At 45.6% G+C, this 19,956-nt stretch overlaps 1 protein-coding gene across 1 annotated transcript in view; it reads right to left on the bottom strand.

Annotated features, from left to right (window-relative positions):
* LOC136638640 (ovostatin-like) overlaps positions 1–19,956 on the bottom strand; it is an 83,248-nt gene that overhangs the window by 35,908 nt on the left and 27,384 nt on the right. Inside the window, exons 2-10 of the mRNA XM_066612673.1 lie at positions 9,356–9,539; positions 7,159–7,315; positions 6,396–6,448; positions 5,765–5,785; positions 4,543–4,735; positions 3,637–3,721; positions 2,521–2,638; positions 444–573; positions 51–160 (exon numbers count right to left, since the gene is read on the bottom strand). Of these exons, the coding sequence (XP_066468770.1) occupies positions 51–160; positions 444–573; positions 2,521–2,638; positions 3,637–3,721; positions 4,543–4,735; positions 5,765–5,785; positions 6,396–6,448; positions 7,159–7,315; positions 9,356–9,539 (1,051 nt within the window). The remainder of the gene's footprint in view (positions 1–50; positions 161–443; positions 574–2,520; positions 2,639–3,636; positions 3,722–4,542; positions 4,736–5,764; positions 5,786–6,395; positions 6,449–7,158; positions 7,316–9,355; positions 9,540–19,956) is intronic.

Raw genomic sequence — 19,956 nt, 5'->3', positions numbered from 1 at the left:
GGAGAGAGAAAAACTATGCCTCAGAAAGCACACACTTTCTGGTTTCCTACCTTTCCAGTGTAAGGAATCCCTCTATAATAATACTGCCCTACATTGACAAACATCAGGCCTTTCCTTGCTTGGTAGACGGGTATGTAGCTAGAACTTGAAGCCTGTACACCTGCAAGAAACATGGAAGTGTACAAGAACTTGTAAGCAGCTTTTAAAAAATCAACAGCAAGGTTTCCAAAGCATACTTGAGTGCCATGTATAGGTTGGCCTCAAAGAAATGACTTCAATCCCAAATGGCCTTAATCCTAAATCCACACATGAGATTCATTTCTTATTTCCATGCATAAGGACTTTGCGGCCATCCTGTGCATCTTGCATAAGGCAGGAGTAGTTAAGAACTCCCTTTTTCTTGGACCACATCCTGTGGTCAGGACCTCTTACATAAAGGTTACCTGTTCCATCCTCTGTGACAACTCCCTCAACGTTAAGTGATGAAAAGAAAAAACGAGTATTACTCGGATTTCTGTAAAGTTGGAACATTTTAGTGCTGATATTCCTGGAGACGCAGCCATTGTTGCCCAGCTAGAAGGGAAAGGAAGGAAATGGTAAGCATGTCAAATTCCAGAGGAGAAACCATATTAGGGTGTAACCCTAACCCCTTATGTCAGTGCTTTCCAGCACTGACATAAAGGCAACACAGCTCTGAGGTAAGGGAACAAACATTCCCTTTACTTTGAGGAGGCCTTTGTTAGTGACACTCAACTGCAGGATGCAGCACACGTCCCATTGGCACCGCTGTGCCAGTGCTGGAAAGCACTTACATAAGGGGTTAGGATTGTGCCCACAATCTTATAGCAAATGAATAAAGCAATACATTAAAGACAAATGAAATTGTGGTATATGCTTTTGTGGGCCAGAGCCACTTCAAGTGATACATGAAGTGCTCTTCTAAATGGACAGGTCTAGAGTTTGAATTTCTGCCTCTCTCATATTGATTTTATCTATAGAGCAGTGGTTCTCAAACTGGTGGGTCGTGACCCACCAGCTTGTGTAATGCTTCCCTGGTCCCTCTAAGGGGCGGGAGAGGGGGCAAAGGCAGCGATGCGGTCCCCAGGATCACGTCACTAATGGGGGTGGAAGGGGGTACTTTTACCTACTGATGTGTGCGGGGCATTGCAGGAGAAGCAGGGAGCCCTGTGCAGCCCTCTGCAGGGCTCCTGAGTCTTAGAATGTTGGTAAAATACGAGCGTAAAGCACTTCCTCATTGCGAATGTGAAGAGGAAGTGCTTTGCGCTCACATTTTCCCAACATTCGAAGACTTGAGTAGCCCTGCAGGGGGCTGCGCTGGGCTGCCCGCTCCTCCTGCAACGCCCTGCACACATCAGTAAGTAAAAGCACCCCTCTTCCACCCCCTTTAGCAACGCGATCCTGGTGATTGCGTTGCTGCCCTCCCCCCCTCCCCCACAAAGACTTACCCCAGGATTAAAGCTTCCAGGAAGTTTGAGAACCACGGCTATAGAGTTCAGAAGAGGGAGCTGTGGCCAATGGCCCAGTAGGTCAAGAGAGTTGCCAGTTGAAAACATTTGGAAACCACTGGAGTATAGCATTGCAGCTTCAAAATATTGAAGAGAAAAAATGAAGTAAGAGTCTCAGGAAACAGTGAGTTAACAAGAAGGTGCAAGAGAGTGGCAGCAGGATGCAGGTATCTTGTTGTCTTGAGTGCTCTCCGAGGCATCCGATGGGCCACTGTGAAATACAGGAAGCTGGACTAGATGGCTCCTTGGCCTGATCCAGCAGGGCTCTTACATTAAAAGGAAACAGCAATTTAGAATTAGCCAGCAGATTGGTTCAAATCCAGGAAGAATTCAATGTATCTAAGCTGTAGCTAAGATAAGGGTCAGATAGCAGAATGATATTGGGTGATGGTAAGAGCTGGCTTATCAAAGGAAACTGACGCTGCCTGGTGTATGCTTGGGAATGTGTGTGCGTGTGCTGGTGGGGGTGTGGTAGTGGCTGCAGAATTTGAGGGGGTGGTCCACTCAATGGACCACTCCTGTGCAAGTTTTCTGAATACTAAACCAAACAAAATTTCCCAAGGTAAAAAGCTGGTTAGTGGAGACAACTTTAAAAAAGATAAATCTGCTTTTGAGAGTGGGAAGGATCATAGAAGTGGTGGGTCCCGAGGGGGCAAATGGGTTGGTTTTGTTCACTTTTCCCCTCTGCTCACAACACTGGTTATTGTGGTGCAATTCCAGTTGGGCAAAGTGACCAAAAGGTGTTCCTAATTAGATTCTATGTTTAGTTCTGCAGTCATTAAATACAAAAGAACTTGATGGAATTCATATCAGGTAAGGATTAATGTTTTTAACTGACCATTCAGCCCTAGATAGGAAGAAATATCCCCTTGCTCACACAAGTGTACTTGGACAAAATAAAAAATTCAGTATCTCTTTTTGTCTCAAATATTCTACAGCAGCCTGAATTACTGATACATTATAGGAAAAGAACAGCTGAAAGACACAGCAATACCTTTGCATTAACAGCTTCACAAACTCCATTGGAATTCCGATCACATCCCGGCTGGTAAAAACGGTGCCTACACACTCTGAACTGGACGGTCCCCTGGACAGGTTGGCCATAGGTATAGCTAACAGGAAAGATACGGAAAGAGAGAAATATGCAGGTTTCACGGTTTGCTGCAGCCATAATTTACATTCATAAGTGATCCTGGACAAGCCTAGGAGTCGGAGGGGCCACGTGCTTCAAAGTCTGGCCTAAGAGCTGGTTTGACTGATTTCACACCACCAAACTGAGGTGGATTGCAGAAGCCTTCTTGAATTTAGCTAATCTCTTTGTATATGCATGGTTTGAAGAATAAAAAGTGGTATTCACCACTGTCCAGGGCATCCACTTCACCTGCTCCACACCTCTGAGGTGGCCAGCAGTCATGTTTTACAGCCTGCTGGCTATTCTAGAGACAAGGGGAGCATTTCTGGAGCTGGCAGGAGGGTCCTGCACTCACTCCAAAAATGCTTCTGCCTCAGCTGGCTGGGTCTGGAATTTAGATAATCCCTAGATACGACAAAATTTACAACCCAATACTATGCAGCAATTTTGCTGTTATAAAATGGCTTTCAGTGGCTGTGCTTAGTGTGATGTTAGTGGCCATTCTGAATGAGTCACTACAACCAGCAGAAGCAAAGGAGGCCCACCGTTGGACCAGCACAGGTAAATGCAGTGGTGGCGAGGACAGAATGGGGCAGAGAAGGTGGATGGAATGAACATTGTCATGGGCTGGGTGGAGGGAGGGAGGTGGATCGGGGCAGTATCGGCAGCACCCATGCGCATCGAAATCTGTCTCCCTTATCGCCACTGTTACATGCCTCAGATTTACACCTGCAGGTGTAGATCTGAGGAGAACCATGGTGGCAGTGGAGGCTTTTCCTTTGGTAAGTAAACAAAAGTTCACTTACCTTGAGGAAATCTTTCTAACTGCCTACCTTCCTGAGGACTGAGCACATGCTCTGTGGGTGCAGCTGCTTTGGCGGGGCATTGGGTAGGATTGGGCTGTTGGTCAATATGCCTTGGTTCTCCAACTAAAAAAAATGACACTGTATGCAGTCTGTTTAGCTTTCAAAAACTTACTCAGCACAAACGTCTACTTTGAATTCTTCGTCGTAAGGAGAAACCCTCTGCGGTGCATTTAACGTCACCTTATACTTTGGCAACACTGAAAACATGGCAAATGCAATGAGAAAGATTTAGCATGGCCAGATAAATTGGATGCATAGAGTGAGATAGAGGGTAGAAAAGTATGCAGATAAACACTTGGACAACAATAGAGAGAAACCATTTGGAGGGATGGAAAAATATTAAGGAACCAAGAGACGAAACATTTACTACTTCTCTAATTTCATTAGAGGAAAAAACAGAAAAGGGGCAAAAATTAAAAATAGAATTCAAAGGGGAAAAAACCGTGCTCATATTGGAAATAAATACTGGAGCTATTAATTTATTGAAGCCATTTAATTATTTGATTTTGTCTGTAAACCACTTCGTGAACATTTTTGTTGAAAACAGGTGCATAAATGCTAACAACAACAACAAAGGCAGAGAAAAACACAAAGATAGTAGTGTTTGCTCAATGCCTGATATTACAACATTGTCACTTCTGTTATAAACAAGAAGATCCATAAGCTGCCTACTCAAAAGTAAACCCCATGGAGTCCAATGAGGCTTACTCTGGAAAGATATGCAGGTGGCAACATTTTGCTGGAGAGCCCCTTTTGTTACTACTCATTGCCCTGAAGTAATGCTTCTTGGGGGGTCCATTGCATTTTAGGTTATCTTGCGCTCATTTTCTTATACACACAAATCTCAGGTCTCATGGCTTTGTTCAACAAGCAGGTGTCCACAGACTTGGGTTCTGAGGGACCGTGATTGTCAGAGACCCAAGGAAAATGACTTATCACTGGGTCAAATCCTGGCACTGATACTGAATCAGAGTCGGATAAGAATTAAAATGCAAATGAACAACACAGTGGTACTCACCATATTCTTTTACATTGAATGAGGAAACGCTGGAACTGGTCTCAAATGGTGAATCGGCATCGCTACGTGTATCCTGAACTTTGATGTTGTAGGTTCCCAGCATTGCACCTTGAACTATTTTGAGCTCAAGCTGGAGGATGCCACTGTCAGAGGACTGATTCAGCCACTGAGCAATCCGATTGCCTTGAGGATCCTGGAGGGCAGGCAGCAAAAAACCATGACACTTTTTATTGTCTTGCTGATGTCAGGGATTGGCTTAGTGAGATTGATGTGGTTTAGGAATTTGTCTTATGGGCATGAATTCATTGACAACTGAAATATCTCACTGGCAGCCATAGGCCCCCAGCAGTCTCACTCCATTTATACTCTTGTTCAGTGACACTGTTGGGCCATACAGGTGATTGACTATACCAGAAAGAGCCCCTCTTTTACTGCCAGTCATCATGTCCTAGAACAAATGGCCCATGTGTTCTTATTAAGTACAGGGAGGCCCCCATAGCTGTGGATCCCGCATTCGTGGTTTCAATTCATTTCAACCATAGTGCATCCAACTCTAGTGTAGTAGATCAGTTTGGTCTATTATGCTGTGTAGATGTGTTCGGTGTTATCAGGGTCAGCAGGAATAGCTCAAGTCTTCAGCAGGTACCACACTAGCGGCAATAAGATGCAGCATCGTACTTGTCTTACTCAAATTAGTCTGTGAAATTACTGAATTACTCTGTGATAAGCTATAAAGAGAACATCAGCAGATACAGGAAGAAGGCCATGAAAATCCTAATGCACAGTCTGCCTTGGGGCTCAATCCAATCCAACTTTCCAGCACTGATGCAGCCACAATGCAGCCCCAAGGCAAGGGGAAAAAACATTCCCTTACCTTGAGGAGGCCTCCATGACTGCTCCCCCCCCACAGGGTGCAGTGCACACCCCATTGGCATGGCTACACCAGGGCGGGAAAGCTGGATAGGATTGGGCCCTTAGGAAGGTAAAATTAGCCTTTACATCAGCAACTATTTGAAGAATAGTCTCAATTTCTTTTTCTCTTTCTTTCTTTCTTTCTTGCTTTCTTTCTTTCTTTCTTTAGGTAGGTAGGTAGGTAGGTAGGTAGGTAGGTAGGTAGTAAAATATAAGGGACAGAGTAACCAACAGACAGGATAACCAAACAAATACTGTGCTTCAGAAAGTTGACAAAAACTAGCTCTGAATGTTATGGTACTGGTCTTACCTCCATGTAGATCAGTTGATACTGAAAAGAAAGAAAGAGACCAATGTTAGAGTTGAAGAATGAACAACGACAGAATTTAGGTTAGTCAATTTTTCATTGGTTGGACAGCAAGTTGCAGCTGCTGCCAGGTAGCAGATTCAGGTTACAATTCCATGCACTTGGATCTATTTGTTTGCGGGGGGGGGGGGGAGGTGTTGGTAGAAGAAAGGTGGGGAGGGAAAGGAAAGAGGGAGTGTCTGCGCAGTGCAGGGACAGGCGGGAGGCAGAACAGGATGGGAGGGGTCAGTTACTGAGGCACTCTTGTGCAGTAGCAACACATGCTCCTTCCTTCTCCCTTACTCTCTTTGGTTCTGTGAAGATCCAAAATAGCTAGCGAAGATCCAAAGAGACCCATTGAGGTAGAAGAGATTTACCCCAAGGTAAGGGAACAGAAGAGATGCAGAAGGGGGGATTTAGTTAAGGATGGGCTGTAGATAAATCAACACCCACACACCTGGACTAATCAACACTGAATGAAAATCTATAGGTACAAGTCTCTGAAAAATTGCAAAATGTTTTTTGTTTCCAGTGTTAGGTACATTTTAAGAATTCATAATTACTTGAAAACCTGTTGACTCCCAATTATACTCACCACTTTCTTCACTGGTCTGAAATCAGTATCCAGAGTCAGAACTCTAAACATCACTGAAAAGGAAGGGGAAAAAATAACCCCAGTTATTTGATTTATTTTAATATAGTGGATTCAAAATCACACTTATACAGACTATAATAACCATGAAACATTTTAAAAGACTAAAGGATATTTAGTGCTGTACAAGAAAACACAAGTGTCTGTTCTAGTTATGTATTTGTTAAATAATCTATTGAAACAGACCAGAATTACAAGTCTCAACAATTGTATAGAATTAGGAATCAAGCTCCTGAAGGCATGAGTTTTTTATGCTAGACTGTCAATTGCTCATAATATGAAATAATGATGGCAGAGGCAATTTGCAGGCATAAGCATAACCCACATGATAACAGTTTGTAGGCACGAACATCTAGAAAGCCAGCACCCTGCAGAGACAGCCAAGAAACATAGGGAATGGAGGCTGTTTGCAGGAGAGGATAGGATCATGTGGAACTTGCAGTTCAGACTTCTGCGACAAGAACCTCAATTTTCCCATAGTTTTATTTTTCATCTATTGCAGACCTATCTAGCCCTGAAGAGACTTTAGAGATGCCTCCGCATTCTCCAGAAACTGGGAAGGAGAGAAGCAAGTGTCTGTGTGCTAGATGCTAACCACTAGGTGCTACTCTACAGTCAGCCCCCTGATTTCCCCAATTTCCCTTCCGTTCAAATTCTGCACTGTCAGCTGCTCCGAGAGTTGATTTACAATGAATTCTTCACTTACCCTTATCATTAGGTTTGTAGGTAGGTTTATCTGTCTGGATAAAGGTAGCTGTACTTATGTTTCGAATAGCCACCGACCTCCTTTCATAGAAGCTAGGTGAAGAGCCTTTGATGGAAAACTCTATGAAAGCTAGAGGGTTAGACTGAGCAGGAGGAACCTGTGTCCCAAATACAAAAACAAAAAAAAAAAGCAAAAAAAAACCCATTAAGACAAATTATCTGTTTTTCTTTTCGTATCAGAAGAAAACAACAAGAGATGCTGTAACAGGTTTTATTGTGTTAACATAATCAACTGGCAAATTCTCCATTTCTAAATGGAAGTGGCAGACTGACATGTGATATTTTGACATTCCTGAGGAAATACTCATGACCATTTGAGGCAGGGCCTATGAGAGGAATTTTATCAGGGGACACAAAGTTTCTTTTGGGCCTTCCCAAAGGAGGAGGGGGCAATGGGGACAGGCAGAATGGGGGGTGGAATTGGGCAGGGGGAGGTGCTGACAGCCACAACAGTCTTTGGAGCTCAGGTCTACTAGGCTTCTTGATGAGAGCCCAGGTCTACCTGATCATGTGACACTGGCAGCTAGCTAAAGTAATATGGAAAACCAAACACACTCCTAAGTCTCTCTTAAATCTTTGAAATACAGAAAATCAATTGCAGAAAATTAGCATCATCGTGTTTAGGCTCATACTAGAATGGACCAAAATGAACTTCTGCAGCAGCTGTAGCTCCACAGCTGTGTCCCTGAGCTTCTATGCACTTCTTCATGCTTATGGGATCCACAAGCCAAAGAGCTATTGTAGCAGGCCAGTTTTCCTCCCAGATGTGACACTGTGTTACAGAGGGTCACGGATGCATTCCTGGGTCTGGTGTATATGGCTTGCAGCAGCAGTTAACACTGCATGCAAGTGGTTGTACCCCAACATTATGCGCTGGCAGCAGGTTCAGGTGAGATAGGAAAATGTCAGGTCCTAGAAACTTTCTGGGCCCCCTCCTTTGGCTGCTGGGCCCCCTTTCTGACCCTGAGCTCGGGTACAAATTACCCCCTGTACCCTCCTCTCCTAGGCCCTGATTTGAGAAGAGGGAGAAGCATCACACACTGGGACAGAGATTGAATAAATTCTGTTTGGCGTATTCATTTTAGCATTCTCCTTGACCAAAATTCTCCTTGACTATTCTAGAGCATTAGTTCGGTAATGGATCTGGCCAACATGGTGCTCTGGGGTGCAGGTCCGCGACATGCCACCCCCCCAAAGGGATACTCATCCAAGCGGAACAGAACCTCACGCGATGCTCCGCAGGACTTGAAAAGCCTTCTGAGACTTCCCGCATGATTTTAAACAATATTCCTAGTTTCCTGACAAAACTGGAAGTATTGCTTAAGATCACGTGGGCAGCCTCAGAAGGCTTTTCATGCACTGCCGAGCACCACGCAGGTCTTCGCCTGCTTGCAGAATGGCTCTGACAGGCAGGTAGGGCGGCGGCAGGGGCAGCATGGTAAGTATGGCACCTGGGGCTTTTGCCCCCCTGCCCCGCCTCAGGTCCTCCACTGCATTGATTTCAAAAGTTCATAGAGAGCTTTTGGCAAAATATCCCCCTTTTGTGGATATGATTTTTAATACAGAACACACAAGGGGTAGGGTGCTTTAGTACTCCTATCAAGGTTTTGAATCAGATGCTAGTTTTAGTTTGAAAAAAGGGCCATTGACTTTCACTATGACTGTTTCTGTTTTAACTAAAAGTTGAATGCAATTGGGATAAAAACTGTGGTAGGCGCAAGGTACTAAAGCCTCCCATCCCATTTTTGTGACCCTTCATAGCCCCCCCCCAAATTATTTATAAAACGTTTACACACACACACCCCTGTCAAGGCCACCTTCAGCTTTTTAGACACATGTCTAGTTAGACACATGTCTAGTGTTTTTTAGGGGTTAGGTCAGTATCTAAGAAGTGTGTCAGGCCACCTACTTCAGCACCGGCCCTTCTGACATTCATGCATGAAGATACAGGGGGCATTCAGCAGGAAGGGTATCGGCTACCCACCCTTAGCAAGGAATCTTCTGACATCACAATATTCAACTGGGGTGCTAATAATTGCAATCTACAAAATGAATCTTCCTGCCTTTTTACAGGCTACCGCTTCCTTTTCTCTTTCTTACAATGCAGGATCAAGCCAGAAAGAATGAAGATTATGTACCTTGAAATTAAAGCACTTGGAGAATTGGGTTTGGTTCACAGACTCCTCAAAGAGATTGTAGGTGTCAATGCCGTACTTCAGCATAATACTCAGGGAGGCGGTCTCATTGAGGTCCAGGAGATCCACGCAGGCCTCATTGGAAGTGCCACTCTGCAGTACTGAAGGCACTATCAGGAGGTACTGCCTGCAAGAATAAAATAATACTGATTAGTACAAGGTCCTACGGAGAATCATCCCCCCCAAATAATCAAGTCCAACAAACCAGAAGTTTAGAATGGATGTTCAGAAATGAAACATTTATTTTTAAAAATTATATTCATTTAATTAACTTTTACCCCTCCCCCCCAACAAAGCGGTATTCAAGGTGACTCATAAATTTAATAAAAGCCGCAAAACACACTAAAATTTTATATCATATAGTATCAGGATATCAGGGCAGGAGGTCTGGTCTAGAGGGTAGAGCCTCCGTTAGCCCGAAGATAACATCAGAAGGTTGCCAGTTCGAGGACACCAGCAGCTCCCTGAATGGCTGAGAATGGAGAGACCTGGTGTTATCTGGTGTGCTCCCTGGGGCATTTGGTGGGCCGCTGTGAGATACAGGAAGCTGGACTAGATGGGCCTATGGCCTGATCCAGTGGGGCTGTTCTTATGTTCTTATGACCTTGAAGCAGCTGACAAGCTGAACTGAGTGATTCCATCTGCTCTTGGCGTGAGCAAGAAGCGTCTTGGCTGCCCTCCATGTGAGAGATGGAGCTGCTTGTCAGCCTGCGTGGGAGAACTGGAGGCCAGAAGTGAGACCAAACCAGGAAGATCCGTTCTGAAATGTTGTTGGTTCTTGAAAGAGAGAACCTCTATGTTTGTAAAAATCCCCTTGAGGGATTCAGAAATGCCTGTCTACGTAAACCTCAGAAGAGTAATCCGATGGCCAGAAAGGCAGTATATAAATACCTAGTTGTTGTTGTTATCAGCAATACAATAAGCAGTGACTCAAAGCTTTCACTCATAGTCAGGGTTGTGAGGTTCTGAGAGCAGATGTCCTGTCCCCCTCACTGTGGGAAGAAGCTGATGACTAGACACAGACATTCCACATTTATTAGTAAAGTGTTGGGGATGAGGAGTCATAGATGAGAATGTGTGCAATCCATCTATGTGCGCAACATAGATAAGAAAGTGCGCAAGTGAACAGGCAGCATGAAAGCCTGATACCCTCTCATGGGTGGCATAAGAACTAGGCCTACACGTTCCCCAGAGTCCTGGAAGCCCCCAGAACCCATCTTTACATGGCAGCAGTGGAGCAACATGCTCAGCTAAGTGTGTCACTACATCACTCCTTCCTTCCAGGTTACTTGCTTCCTCGCCAGGACCTTGGTCCCAGAGGAATAGGCATGATTGGCTATGGGAACATACGTTTTTCAGCTTCTAGCATGCCCACCACACTAGCAATCTTTCCTTTGAGCTTGAAGCTATTCAACATATGGCAGTCTCTATGTATTTGAGTTCTACTGGTTCAAAAAGGGCAGCCTTCATACATTATGGAAGAAAATGGTGGCCTCCATGCATTTCAGTTCTATGATTTGACACCATTTTTTTGTTTGTTAATGAATACAAGCTAGAAGCCTGCTAGAGGCATGCTAGCAATGTCACTTCCTGATATTTTATAGTTGAAAAACAAATACAGACCCAGTCTAAGTAGGAGACAGCAATCCATGAACGTTTAAACTATCAACAAGGTGGGCTACAGCTCCCCCTACTGGTGGGAATTAACATATATACCAACACCTACTAACTCTACTGAGTGGCTCTGCTCACATGCTGTCACCCTTGCAACAGAGGAAAGCCACTTCCCTCTCTTTCCTGCACCCAGCAGCCACTTGAGGGATGGGGAAGCCACAGAGAGGGATGGGGAAGCCACTTCACAGATGCACTGGAATCCTTAAAGCAAAGTGTTCAAGGGCCTGGCCCAATCTGGCAATAATAATAATAAAAATAAAAATAATAAAAATAATAATAAACTTTATTTTTATCCCGCCCTTCTCCCCAAAGGGACCCAGGGCAGCTTACAACATATTAAAAAAAACAACAGATTAAAACATAATTTAACAGATAAAAACATATTAAAAACACATTAAGAGAAACCATAAAAACAGTAATCAGATAAAAGTCAGAATAAAAAGAGCATAAAACAGCAGTTCAAGGAGGAATCATGCCTGTAAAAAACTAAAAGATGTATAAAAGATGTTTAAAAGGCCATAGAGTCAGAAGGCTTGTGTAAACAACAAGGTCTTCAGGCCTCGCCGAAAGGTCTCGAGGGAGGGAGCCATTCTCTAGTCAAGGGGAAGGGAGTTCCATAACATTGGTGCCACTACTGAGAAGGCCTTATTTCTTGCCGCCGCCCCACGTACCTCTTTAGGCGGCGGCACATGTAAAAAGGCCTTCTCTGATGACCTGAGAGGACGAGCCAGATTGTACGGATTGTACAATGATGTTGTACTCACTTATCCTGCCTCACACAGAATCCAGGGGCCAATTAGTCAGTGAACAGTTTCAAACATGTGTCAGATGCAACCACATAATCCTCACTAAATAACAAGAAATAATCACTACCCTCTGGTTCTCTAATGAAGAAAAATCACAAAGGGCCAATTAACACTACTGAATTTTCTTGAGATCATGCCAGTTACTCATGGGGAAAGCTAAATATTAATTGGGTGGTACACACAGTGAGCTGGCTGAGTTCCATAATTGGAAAAAAGTAGAGCATGATGTGGGATCTATTGTGAAAGTATACTTTTTGGCACCTCCTCTTATTCCATCTCTACCAACATCTGCTTCATGTCTTGTTTAGCAGGGGGGCAAGTCCTGTCAAAAAGTAATAAAAACTGACATCTTCTGGGGGGATGGCATGTAAAACTGAAGAAGGCTATTTAGCCTCCTGTATTTGACTTGTTCACCAACATTCCTCACTCAGGGAGTTAATTGAAAGAAGAATCTTCAGGAGAATGTGACCCTGCCATTTCAGAAATTTCATTCTTTTATGGAAAAAAAAATCAGCAACAATAGCAAACAAACCAAATAGTGATCATGATTTTATTGTGATCTTGATTTTATTACAGAACTCTGCTCCTTTAAAGATGTTTGTATGATATTCCTCAGCTGATTCATTGGATTTTAGGAACAAATTGAATATATTTCTCTTCTCCCAAGACAGTGGTTTGATATTTTTTATCTCAGTGGTCCTCACAATGCCTTGTTCTTTACAAATATCTTGACACTGGTCCACCTAATTATATCTAGAAATGCCTGAAGGACAGCCTAGTCAAGCTGAGGGAGAACAGAAAAAGTAAAACAGAAATTGTTGACAGTTTGGCTGGCGTTCTTGCTTTTTTATATGAGAATCCACAGGGTTTGTTTGTTTTTAGATTTTTAATTATTGTAAATTGTTTTAATGATTGTCTTTAATGTTGTATTTTAAATTGTTTGTAAGCCGCCTTGTGTGCCCTTTGGGCAAAAAGGCGGGGTATAAATTATTATTATTATTATTATTATTATTAATAATAATAATATTGTATATTGTATTGGCAACCTTCAGTCTCGAAAGACTATGGTATCGCGCTCTGAAAGGTGGTTCTGGCACAGCGTCTAGTGTGGCTGAAAAGGCCAATCCGGGAGTGACAATCCCTTCCACACCGGGAGCAAGTGCAGTCTGTCCCTGGTCTGTCTCCCTGGCTATGGGCCTTCCTTCTTTGCCTCTTAGCCTCAGACTGTTGGCAAAGTGTCTCTTCAAGCTGGGAAAGGCCATGCTGCACAGCCTGCCTCCAAGCGGGCCGCTCAGAGGCCAGGGTTTCCCACTTGTTGAGGTCCATCCCTAAGGCCTTCAGATCCCTCTTGCAGATGTCCTTGTATCGCAGCTGTGGTCTACCTGTAGGGCGCTTTCCTTGCACGAGTTCTCCATAGAGGAGATCCTTTGGGATCCGGCCATCATCCATTCTCACGACATGACCAAGCCAACGCAGGCGTCTCTGTTTCAGCAGTGAATACATGCTAGGGATTCCAGCACGTTCCAGGACTGTGTTGTTTGGAACTTTGTCCTGCCAGGTGATGCCGAGGATGCGTCGGAGGCAGCGCATGTGGAAAGCGCTCAGTTTCCTCTCCTGTTGTGAGCGAAGAGTCCATGACTCGCTGCAGTACAGAAGTGTACTCAGGACGCAAGCTCTGTAGACCTGGATCTTGGTATGTTCCGTCAGCTTCTTGTTGGACCAGACTCTCTTTGTGAGTCTGGAAAACGTGGTAGCTGCTTTACCGATGCGCTTGTTTAGCTCGGTATCGAGAGAAAGAGTGTCGGAGATCGTTGAGCCAAGGTACACAAAGTCATGGACAACCTCCAGTTCATGCTCAGAGATTGTAATGCAGGGAGGTGAGTCCACATCCTGAACCATGACCTGTGTTTTCTTCAGGCTGATTGTCAGTCCAAAATCTTGGCAGGCCTTGCTAAAACGATCCATGAGCTGCTGGAGATCTTTGGCAGAGTGGGTAGTGACAGCTGCATCGTCGGCAAAGAGGAAGTCACGCAGACATTTCAGCTGGACTTTGGATTTTGCTCTCAGTCTGGAGAGGTTGAAGAGCTTTCCGTCTGATCTGGTCCGGAGATAGATGCCTTCTGTTGCAGTTCCAAAGGCCTGCTTCAGCAGGACAGCGAAGAAAATCCCAAACAAGGTTGGTGCAAGAACACAGCCCTGCTTCACTCCGCTTCGGATGTCAAAAGGGTCTGATGTGGAGCCATCGAAGACAACAGTGCCCTTCATGTCCTTGTGGAAAGATCTGATGATGCTGAGGAGCCTGGGTGGACATCCAATCTTGGGGAGAATCTTGAAGAGGCCGTCTCTGCTGACCAGGTCGAAAGCCTTTGTGAGATCTATGAAGGCTATAAAGAGTGGCTGTCGTTGTTCCCTGCATTTCTCCTGCAGTTGTCTAAGGGAGAATACCATATCAGTGGTGGACCTGTTGGCTCGGAATCCACACTGCGATTCTGGATAGACGCTCTCTGCAAGTACCTGGAGCCTCTTTAGTACAACTCGGGCAAACAGCTTTCCTACAACGCTAAGGAGAGAGATGCCGCGGTAGTTGTTGCAGTCACCCCTGTCACCTTTGTTCTTGTACAGCGTGATGATGTTTGCATCCCTCATGTCTTGAGGTACTCCACCTTCTCTCCAGCAGAGACAGAGGATTTCATGCAGCTCAGTGACGATGATCTCTTTGCAGCATTTTAGGACTTCAGCAGGGATGCTGTCTTTTCCAGGTGCCTTGCCAAAGGCAAGGGAGTCCAGGGCCACGTGAAGTTCTTCTAGGGTTGGTTCACTGTCAAGCTCTTCCAGCACAGGCAGGCACTCAATGTTGTTCAGTGCTTCTTCGGTGACTACATTTTCTCTGGAATATAGCTCAGAGTAGTGCTGCACCCAGCGTTCCATCTGCTGCGCCCGATCCTGGATGACCTCGCCTGTGGCAGACTTCAGAGGGGCAATTTTCTTCTGTGTTGGACCTAGGGCCTGCTTGATACCATCATACATCCCCTTGATGTTGCCCGTGTCAGCTGCTATCTGTATCTCGGAACAGAGCTGGAGCCAGTAGTCGTTAGCACATCTCCTGGCAGTCTGCTGGACTTTGCTGCGAGCAGTTCGGAGGACCTGCAGGTTGCGCTCACTGGGACAGGCCTTGTATGCTGCTTGAGCGCTCCTCTTTTCCTCAATGACTGGTGTCAACTCCTCAGAGTGGGCTTCAAACCAGTCTGCCGCCTTGTTGGTCTTCTTGCCGAATATGGACAAGGCGGTGTTGTAAACGGTATTCTTGAAATGTTCCCATCTGTTGGATGCGTTTGCGTCGGCCGGGCCTGGAAGAGATTCCTCGAGCGCTTGTGCAAATTCCTCCACTTTTCTCTGATCCCGGGTCTTGCTGGTATCAATGCGAGGTCTTCCTTCCTTTTTCGAGTGATACAGTCGCTTTGTTTGCAGTTTCACTCTGCTGCACACCAGGGAGTGGTCAGTGTCGCAGGCAGCACCATGATAACTGCGTGTGATCTTGATGCTGGGAAGGCTGGAGCGTCTGGTGAGGATCAGGTCGAGCTGGTGCCAGTGCTTTGATCTTGGATGTCTCCAAGAGACTCTATGTTGGGGCTTTGTGTTGAAGAATGTGTTGCTGACACAGAGACCGTGATGACAGCAAAACTCTAGCAGGCGTTGGCCATTTTCGTTCATCCTCCCAGTGCCAAACTGACCTAAGCAAGTGGGCCATGAACTGTTATCAGCACCAACTCTAGCATTGAAATCGCCGAGGATGAACAATGGCTCTTTTACAGGGATTTTCTTGACAGTGGTGGCCAGGTCATCATAGAATTTGTCTTTGGCTTCTGCTGGAGACGACAGAGTCGGTGCATAAGCACTGATGAGAGTGATAGGTCCTGCTGATGACTGGAGCTGCAGGGACAAAATTCTTTCACTTCCCACAGTAGGTGGGATGATGGATTTCAGCAGGGTATTTCTGACCGCAAAGCCAACGCCATGTTCCCTGGTTTCGTTTGGTGGTTTTCCCTGCCAGAAAAATGAGAAATTTCTCTCCTTGACAGATCCGGAATCTGGCAGCCTAGTCTCTTGAAGGGCGACGATGTCCATCTGCAGTCTGCTCAGCTCCATGTCGATGACAGCTGTTTTGCGTGCGTCGTCTATTTCTTGCAGGTCATCAGAGAAGCCAGGTGTCATTGTCCTAACGTTCCAGGTGCCCAGCTTTAGGGCAGTAGTTTTCTGTTTTCTGTTGCATGGTGCAGAGTTGTCGATCCGCTTGTCGGTTTTCACCCTAAACCCCACGCACCCCATGAGGTTAACGGACCGTGGCGAGGCAACACCTTACTGGCTGGGGACTGCCCAGCTTAAGGCGGGCGGTAGCTGCCCAATGAGATGCAATGATCTCTCCCACCGTCGGAAGCAGCCCCTGGCGTCATGCTCTACGCCAATCGAGCAAAGACTTATAACCGGTAAACTGCTGCTTCCCGTGTTGTGCCGACGCCGTATGGCGAAGTTGGAGTGTCCTCTCCAGTGCGCGAAGCCTGGGTAAAGAAGGTATGGAGGATAGGCTGTTACCCATGCAGCAAATCCCCCCTCTCCACGTCGCTGGAATGGTCCAATGGAAAGGCAGAAGCCAATACGGTTGGTTCCAGCGGCGTCGCAGGAGTTGCCAGAACGTGACTGTGTTCAGCCATGAACTGCCTAAGGGACTCCGGCTCCTGATTTTGCCTCGAGGTTGACTCCTGAAGCCTCTTCCAGAACTGGATGTAGCCACAAGGCAGTGGAGGTTTGAGGTCAGAGTTTCCTTCTCTTAGATGAGCTGCCTTCCTAGGCTGACGAGTCCCATCTACCCGGTGGCTGTTTAGTCGCCTCTTACGACAAGTACAGCCAAACTGATTATTATTAATCAGCCAAATTAATCAGCCAAATTATTATTATTATTAATAATAATAATAATAATAATAATAATAATAATAATAATAATAATAATAAAACAAGAAGAGGCATGATAAAAAGGAAGAGAGAGAGGGGGGAGTGTGTGTGTGTGTGTGTGTGTGTGTGTGTGTGTGTGTGTGTGTGAGAGAGAGAGAGAGAGAGAGAGAGAGAGAGAGAGAGAGAGAGAGAGAGAGAGAGAATGACTGGATCAGGAAAGTGGCTTATGTGATATTGTCCATGTCCCCAAAGAAAGAAGTGGAAGGAGGGACGTTGCTGCACAAAGAAAAATGGCCATATCAAATTAATTAACGATTGGATTTTGTCTGTAAACTACTTTGTGAGCTTTTTTGTTGAATAGGAGAATATAAATATTCTTAACAACAACTTATTTCCTGGCTAGGGCTGCTGGAGCCAAGAGTGGCATTGAGAGAGCAGGAATAAAATCTTAATATGATGCTTAAGAAAATTGACCTAGCAATCCTATGCATGTCTACTTGGAAGTACATCACGTTATGTTCAAAGGGGCTTGATCCTAGCCTAAATCCAATTACAGCCTTTGTAATGTGCAGCACATGTGACATGATTTATCATGCTGTTCTGTCATGTATTTCTGTGATCTGAACTTGGCACAAGAGCAGCACACATCTTCCAAAGTTGCATAAATGAGAATTGGGACACTACTGAATGCGTCTGTGGGACAAGACCTGATCTCCTGGGAAATGGAGCCAGTCAGACCAGCAAGTAGAGAAAGCAGGTGCCACAGCACTTCAGTCTGACTCTCTGCATGCATGCCCAAGGTTTAATTCATGGCACCGCTACCTAGGGGCTGGAAAAGACTGTGCCTGACTTCTTGGTCTGTTCTGCCTGCTTGTTCATGACAATTGGACCCACAGGCATATAAGTTGCTCCCCCTTTTAAAAACCCTGCTGCGGAATAAATGGGGCTGCTGCCTGGGTGTGCCGGAGCTCTCTTTGAACATTCCCCTGCTGTCCCTGCCCATCTGTAAACAGAGCAGGAGGGGGTGAGAGGGACTGCAAGAGAGCCAGGAGAGAAGCAGCAAGAGGGAGGAGGGTCACACGCAGCAGCTACAAGGCTTACCAGGACAACCCAATCTTTGGCACCCCTACTCACAAGCAGTTCAACTGCAGCCAGTCATTCAATGAGTTTCCCCCTCCCCACCAGCCATGCGCTGCAAAGCGAGACCGCTATGAACTCCTTCCCCCCATCCCTGCCTCCGCCCCCTCCCTAGGGTTCTCAAGCCAATCATAAGGCAAGAACCCCCTTGGCTCCTCTTCCTGCTCTCCCTCAGTCAATGAAAATATCAGAATGCCCATCCTATGTCCAATGATCATCCATTATTTCCTTTCTATCAGAGACAGGAAAAGAGAGCCCAGTTCTGCTATGAGGAAACCCTCCAGAATTTAGAGCATTTGAACCCATTCAGGCCCCAGTTTGGGCCTAGCTGTGAGCATAAGCAGGGTGCTTTGGCCAAAGTAGGCCCTATACTTAGCTGCTTGGGTCAACAGGACATTTTAGAAGATGCCCCTTGAATGCCTCTTTGTGTCTGTGTTAAAAAGGAAGTGGTGTTGCAGACACAGGCTTTGACCGCAAGAAGTTGTTCTTTAGAACCTTTGCAGTTAAAAAAAGAAAACAGGAAACTGCTAGCTAACCGCAACAGACAAGTAGTTAGAAGAGAAAAGAGACTTTTGCAAGTGTGTTATTAGCCAATGCAGAGAGGGGGAGATGGGACTTTTGCAGCTAGAAAGATTTCACATATTTAAAGTGCCATATTTAGTAAGGCATGCTAAGCAGAATCTGAGTAGTAGGATGTGTAGGCAGGGACAAAGCATCACGTGATATGCTGTTTGCCAATCTAGAATGTGTCCAAGGCTTTGCAATTTTGTATTTTGCCAGTCAGAAGTCCAGCCAATGCTTTACAATGGAAGTTTGTTTGTATATCAACTCACACCCCGAAAAAATCGGTGTCACAGACTTTGGAAGCTATTCCTGTTTCCAGCAGCCAGCGGTTGAAAGAATAAAAGCTTGTGTTCCTTGAAACCTCCTTGTGTTCGCTTCCACCCTTGCCTGAACCTGCAACACTGCCTCCCTCATTCATTGCTAACATTATCCCTTTCCTGCCTCCCAGCTGGAACTTTCCTGCTGATCACAGTCAGGATGCTCGCCCCACAAGGTTTTCCATGCTGCGAAAACAGTAAGCAGGCACCCTCAGACATAGGTAGACTCAAGTCTGCACACATGGGGACGAGTGCTTAGTCAGGAGGCCCCTAACTCGAGTGTTTTTTAGAGTCTTTCACGTGCACGGCTCACGAGTCAACAAGCCACCCCAAATCATTCATTTTCGCAACTCAAATCCAAATCACTGACTCAAGTTCCCAACCCTGGCAGTCTCTCCTGTTGTTCACCTGCGCTCTTCCTCTGGGTGATCCAGGAAGGAAGCCAGTGATCCCCTCCAAGCTGACAAGGAAAATGATGGAGCATTGCTGAACATCCTGGAGTGTTCCAGTCATGGGGGGGGGGGAAACTCCCCACATTCAGTGTTTGCCTCTGCAAACAAATGCTTGAGGGCAGGACCTGGAGTGAGTGCATGCATCATTTGTAGGACTGGGGCTAAGACAGGTACGTTTTGAGAAGCCCTGATTTGCCTTCCATGCTTGAATGGAGTTTTTGTCTCTGGTTTATCTAGATGTAAACAGGTTTAACAGTCATCCCTGCTTCTCTTGAAACCCTGGGAGTTATTTGGAAGCTAAGTAGCTTACACTGTATCTCAGTTGTCTTGTCAAGTAACAATTCCCATGGTTGCTTTTTTTTGGGGGGGGGGGCCATGATAGTTAAAATGGTGCAAAGTTGATGAGAGTGTATCTTAAACAGAAGCTACAACCCTATTCAGAAATTCCCCCCATTGTGTGGAAACACATAGGGGAAGGGGGAACTGGAGCACACCAGCCAGCCACATGGCACACTACCTTTCTTATGTTCAGTGCTGTCCTCTGCAGACAAGAACTGACCACATAAACATTGGGGACATGGAGAACAGATACATCAGTGCAGGGGCATGGCTAGTTGGCACATTCCTTTCCTCCCTGCCTTGTGTTC

Source organism: Tiliqua scincoides, chromosome 2, assembly GCF_035046505.1.
Source record: "Tiliqua scincoides isolate rTilSci1 chromosome 2, rTilSci1.hap2, whole genome shotgun sequence".
NCBI lineage: Eukaryota > Metazoa > Chordata > Lepidosauria > Squamata > Scincidae > Tiliqua > Tiliqua scincoides.
The sequence above is the reverse complement of the archived record's forward strand: the minus strand, read 5'-3'. Positions and strand labels throughout refer to the sequence as shown.